The 6634-nt window shown below is 35.8% G+C and overlaps 1 protein-coding gene across 1 annotated transcript; it reads right to left on the reverse strand.

Annotated features, from left to right (window-relative positions):
* Positions 1–209: 209 nt before the first annotated feature.
* LOC145017648 (putative disease resistance protein At5g66900) lies at positions 210–3592 on the reverse strand. The gene is made up of 5 exons (XM_078975639.1): positions 2711–3592; positions 2215–2618; positions 1736–2091; positions 1430–1650; positions 210–1334 (listed from the first exon to the last, which is right to left on the reverse strand). The coding sequence occupies exons 1-5, from the start codon at positions 3459–3461 to the stop codon at positions 553–555; spliced, it is 2514 nt and encodes an 837-aa protein (XP_078831765.1). The 5' UTR covers positions 3462–3592; the 3' UTR covers positions 210–552.
* Positions 3593–6634: the final 3042 nt, after the last annotated feature.

A 6634-nucleotide genomic window follows, 5' to 3' on the forward strand; every position in this document is an offset into this window, starting at 1 on the left:
ATAGAAAATCTAAAGAGTTTTTGAAAAAAATTATATAAATATGATATTTTTTGGTAATATATAATTACTATTTATGCTTGTATTATCATTGTTTTGGTATTATTATAGTTTTGTATCATTGTAACCAGTATTATTTGTAAAAAAAAAAAAAAAAAAAAATCTAACAAACATACGTTAAATTAAAATCAACCTTTTCTCCATCCAAAAAATCGTCAAAGAAAACTATTTCTTTATATTTATGTTTTATCTTGGAGTACAAGGACTCTAGAACTTTAATTGCGTATACAATGCTTTCAACTTAACCTCAACTTTGACAGGTTGGAGAAACCAAATGGTTTGTTTTGGTTCGTTTACAAGACAACTACTCTTAAACACAACGAAAAAGAAAATCATCAAGATTAGAGGTGGCATAAGTTGCAAATGTTATTAGGTCAGTTTTGAAGGATACAGTCAACTAAACAGCTGCAGCAACAAGGGGAACTTAATTGAGATGAAGACCAATGATGATTATCATATATATGATTTTCAGGGCTTCAAAAAATCAAGATTATGTTAATCTTCTTCCACCAGATGTATCTCCAAGTTACGAAACTCCCGCCATTGATAAGAGATTTGTTCATTGCATACCACATGTGTATGAGATAGATCTTTTACAGATGGTGGCAGCTGATCAGGAGGAAGTCCTGTACAACCTGTCATGTAAATCACTCGTAGACCACCTAGCTTTCCTATTTCATCTGGCAACTTGCTCAACTTTAAGCAATCTGAAATGTCGAGAATCCTTAGCTTCTGAAGCCCCGAGATCGATTCTGGCAACTTTTCCAGTTTCATACAAGAACCAAGACTCAGTGTTTCCAAATTCGTCAAGTTGCCAAATTCTTCTGGAAATCCACTCATCTGGATGCAGTTTGTGATGCTCAGCTTCTTGAGGCGCACAGTTGTACATAATGTCCCCGGGAATTCGACCAGATCTTGGCAAGAATCGATCTCTAGCTCCAGTAATCCTGGCAAGGTATTCGTGCTGACTTTCTCAAAAGCATTGCCGATTTTACACATTATAAATGAAGCTTTCTGCAAGTTTAGGAGTGGTAAAATGGAGCTACTTATTGCAACACGTTCAAGCCTAATCCTTGTTAAATTGTATGAACAGCTGAGAAGGTGAAAATTCTCGATTTCTGTAGGGTATAAACCATGGTTTGAGAGATTTAGAATCTTTAACTTTGGCATTCCAGCCAAGAAACGGGGTAAAGTGTATGTATTTGACATGAAGTTCAAGACGAGAACTTCAACATGTGGGACTTTCATGTTCCACCATTGTGAGGAAAATGACTCTCCTGCAATCGGTTGATAAAAAGACGTTGAGATTCAAACTCTCACACTTCCTCATCTTCCATTTTAAAACAATTACAATTTATGAAAGAATAAAAACCTGTGGAAATAGACAACATCCGGGCTTGCATAGGTTCTTGCAATTGTTCAATTGATGCGGGTACGGGTAGGTCTTCTCCTCGTGCATTTATAATCAATCTACTCCTTTGTGGTAAAGGTAGTTTGCTATTCAAGTGAATAGCAAGCTCCCTCAGTAGATCATGTTGTGTCACGAATTGTTGGTCACAAAAGGTAACCGTTGCTCCTAAATCATTCCCAAAACTAAATAATTCCGGGATTAGTCGACTACAACAATAAAATTCAAAAGATTTTGGGTTAAGAACTGTACGTAGGGTGACTCACATACCCTGTGGCCATAAGATTGACAAGATCTCTGTGGTTAAGATCAAAAATCTTGGCGAGGGTGTCCACACCATCATCATCATGGTTGTACAACTCCACCCACATGTTCAATAGGGAGCTAATTGGGATCCTTTCATCTTCAGGGAATATCCCCAAATCCAAGAAACATTCTTTGAATTCGTCATCCAAGGCCTCAAAGCTTCTTTCTAGACCCATAAGTACATCCTTGTGTAAATCTAGAACCAACCTTTCTTGAGACAAAGATTTTAGCATGGATTCCCAGACTGACTCATCCTTCCCATTTAAGGATCTGCCAACCACAGAAAGGGTGAGCGGATGTTTCTTGCAACATGTTACCATCTACATGGAAGGAATACACAAACAAGTTAGTCTCAAGACCAAGTAGAAGAAGAAAGAACAAGAGAAAGAAACCTCCATTTTTAGGCAGCTAAAATATATTGTATTGAAATTGATAATAGATACCTGATTCACTAGCTCATCATTAATAGTTGGACTGGGTCTCCATTCGCTTTCACTAAATGCTGAGTGGCAAAAGAGAGTGTTGGCATCTTTCTCGTTTAAAGGGTCCAATTGGAAAACATCATAGTTCGGAAAGGCAGTCCTAGATGTGACCACAATCTTGCATCCTCGATTCTTGGATCGAAAGTTATCAATGAAGGAATCAGACCACACGTCATCTAATACTAGAAGCATAGGACCTGATACTTTCTCATCCAAAAAGCTCTCCATTTGGATTTTTGCATCTTCATTGCTTTGAAACAGAAATTGAGGACCAGAGGAATTTGGATTAAAGAGATCATTGACGATTACCATCATATTGGGTGTTTCTGAAACTGTCACAAAGAAAATATTCTCCCCAAATTTTTCTGTTCGAATGTAATAGACGATAGCATCACTAACTAATGTTTTTTCTATATAAAGAAACCCTAAAAGATGATTCACGAATGTGATGGATTACCTTCAATTCCAGGATCGTGGCATAGCATTTTCACCAAAGTCGTCTTTCCACACCCGCCAGGAGCGGCAACAACCAGTACCGACAGATACTCATAATCCATTGAACTACCATCACCACCACCATCGATACCTGCAACAACCTCCGCCTTCAGCTTCTCCAACAGCTCGTCAAATGGCACAATTCCACTCGGAAGTGCTGGAACCCGCCAACCATACTTTTCTCTTTCCATGTTTTCACATCTCGATTGTTCTGTTATGAATGAAGACGACAGAGAACCACTGCGATTACCGACCTCACCTGTTCTCAGTCGGGTATCTTTCGTTAAATCCGAAGGTAAACTGTCCATTTTCAGCTTTACATTGTTTACCTCTAAAAGCGTCTCCCTAATGTTCCGACTCTGCAAAGCTTGAACTTCGAATTCAAAGAATCGTAGGAAGTTACCGTTGATATCTTTTAACTTCTGTCGGTAGGCTGACTTCTTGATGATATTCCACTTTACTTTGGAACATTTCTTAACAAGTTTTATCGCTCTTTGCATTTCATCTCTTAGCATCTTCCACTCTGCCTCTGGACGATCTAGTTTCTGATTCATATTAATTGTATCCTGAATGATCGGTGCAATCCTCTCTAAGGTGACAACGAGTAGCTTCAGTTCTGGCTTGAAATTAGCCGTGGTTTGTGCTACAGATATTGCCAGATTAGCTAGTGTGGAGATGGATTGGGAAATATCGGGATCTTTCAAAAAAGCCATTTCTTATGGCTTAATCTGAAATCGACATAAAAATAAACAAGAAAAGGAGATGGATGGATTTTATGATACGCAGATGTTTCTTGGAAACAAAATAGAGCTTGAGCTTGACAGGGGATCCGAGTCAACGCGACTTCTAAGTATGAACAGATACTGACATAGTGTGATAAAAAGAAAAAAAGAAAAAAAATCATCTCGATTTAATAATGCCAGCTTCACATCACCACCAACCCACTAAACCCACAAATTGAAATGGTTATAACTACACAATATTTTTTTTTTTTAGCATTAAATTAATTAAAAAATATAGTTTATAACATAAATATATATTTTAAAAACATAGAATAATAAAACATATTTTAATATATATATATGGGTTTACTTTAATTTAATAATAAGTATAAGGGTACAATAAAATATAAAAAACATTTTCAAGGACGATATATGTAACTAGGAAAATTTGAATGAAAGTGAAGTTGGTGATGTTCTTTATTTCCTATTGTTCATCTTCACCCGTCTTGTCAACCACGTCACACCCAACCCACTCACCTTGTGAGCGGTGTTCACACGTCTATAAGGTGTACCCCTCAGCATTCCACGCGTGGAATAAGCACCACTCTAGATAGCCTAACTGATATTTGTCTTTGTGTCGAAAATAAAATCTAGAGAAACGGAATGAAAGATGGCATTGCATCATTTTTCGAGTTTAAAATTGAGGAAAACCAAAAATACCTTTAATGGTTACTATTTCATATTATTTATCTTTTTTATATTATATTAAATAAAAAACACAACTATTAAACATAAATAAATTTTTTTCATTACTTAAAAACACATTACATAATTTAAATTTAAAACTTAAACTAGGGAATAATTTTTGTGTTGCAAGGTTAGAATTGATAAAGAAACAACATAAAAAACTTGAATTTATTAGCATAGATAGCATCAAAATTTATATAATGTTATAAAGTTACAATATATTAAAAGGAAAGTTTAAATAAATAACATTTTGCTAGCAATAACAATATATCTTATATTAATGTCGGTATACGAACCACCCAATAACTCTCATTTACATTTTAGAGTCATTACAACCTATATTCAAAATTGTCAATACAACAGAAATTAAATATTAAATAGTGTACTCAAAAAGCTTATAAAGTAGGGGTTGCAAATCGTGTTATCGCTTCGTGTTTATGTATGGTACGACATGACACAATAATATTTTATGTAAACGAACACGACACGATACAATGTCGTGTTTTTTTAACTAACACGAAAACGAACGAATTAAAAAACGAAAAGCACAATACGACACGAAAAAATATAACATATATTAAAAATTAGTTTATTTAATGAATACTTTATCAAATATAACACGACAAACACGAAAAACATGATAAAGAACTGATAAATCGTGTCAAATTTTGAGCACGAACACGACACGACATCGTGTTTTTTACAGTTAACACGAACACGAATTCAAATTTCAGTTTCGTCCCAATTTTGTTTCGTGTCGTGTCATAAATTAACACTCTTATCAGAAAGTGATATGAATTCAGTCGAGCCTACTTAATACCTCCCGATGTTAGAGCTTTGTCCTAGATTTTTGTATTGGAAACATTCCTTGCTACCACAACTTTTGATCTTATAGTAAAGAAATACATTAAGGTAAACTGATAGAAATAAATGGTATAATTTCTACTTTCAGGGGTCATTATGAACGTTGTGAAGTACAAGTTGAGCTTTGTGTAAGAGCACATAGCTATTTGTTACAGTTAATTCATAACTAAATGACATACTAATGAAAGCAAAACACAAATATTTAGAACAATATCTCACTTTTAAAATCAGACAAAACCTGAAAAATGATAAAGGCATGATAGAAAAGAGAAACATAATAACCGTGGCTTAAGAAGCTTACCTGGTGACCATATGGCTTCACAAAAACTTCATTATCAAGAGGAATGTCAAATGATGGTCACTTTAACGGATGATGTAACGGCGTAAAAATTTAAAACAATTTTTCATTTTTCAAACAACATAAAACTCATTCAACAATATTATCAAATCTCATGTTCAACAAATGTCATCATGATAAAACATATCCCAAGATCATAGAATAAAATCATCTGTCAGTGTGTACGGATCATGTCGGTGCCTTCCCACGATCCTCGCTACTACCTGAAACACATAACACATAACAATGTAAGCATAAAAGCTTAGTAAGTTCCCCAAAATACCACATACAACACATACGCCACTCAAGGCCATAGCTCTATGGGACCTTCCGACCCATGTGTCTCAGGGGACTTCCGTCCCAACCCTGGTAGACCTTCCGGTCCTACACGTATGTTGTCTAGTAACTCATGTGCTTGGTATTCCCTGAACCTCGTGACAATGACCTAGCCCCGCCTAGACACATAAGCAATCATCTCAAATCAATAACGGCTCTCCAGGCTAGACTGGTCCCTTCCAATGTCCTCTCAGAAGGCTAAAAGACCATTTTACCCTTCTAATGGTCCAAAAGTCGAAGTGTTGACCAAACCCTAAAAGTCAACAAAAGTCAACTATCAAACTTTGACCAGACTCGTCGAGTGCACTCGTGTGACTCGGCGAGTCCATGCGTGCCCTTAATCCTTATAAATCCTCACTCGACTCGTCGAGTTAACCCTTCACTCGACGGGTTACCACTGGACACGAATCGCGGGGCAACCCGACTCGACTTGTCGAGTCTCCTTATGGACTCGGCAAGTTCCTTCCATGGCAACACTCAAATGACCTTCTAAGGTCAAATATGTTTCTCTAACCTATAGATCTAACTTCCCAAAGCTCAATAACTACGTAAAGGCTCAACCTTTACACCCATGCAACACATATAAGACTCCTTTTGGTGAAATAGCTTCTAAAATGGTAACCTAGGTTTAGGACTGTTCACTATTTGGATAAAACCGAATTGTTCAAGTGGACAATTTGGATCGGACTATTTGGTTCGGATATTCGGATTTTTGGATTGGTGTTTAGCAAAACCGAATTATTATTTTGGATTTCGGATTGGTTTTGATTTATAAAATAAAAACCGAATAGTCCAAAAAATCGAATTACAATTTATTATTTTGTTCTTTTTAATATATATATTTAATAAATTATAAATGTACTAAATTATTCTTTTAATA

Source organism: Lactuca saligna, chromosome 9 (assembly GCF_052625555.1).
Source record: "Lactuca saligna cultivar CGN05327 chromosome 9, ASM5262555v1, whole genome shotgun sequence".
NCBI classification, from domain to species: domain Eukaryota; kingdom Viridiplantae; phylum Streptophyta; class Magnoliopsida; order Asterales; family Asteraceae; genus Lactuca; species Lactuca saligna.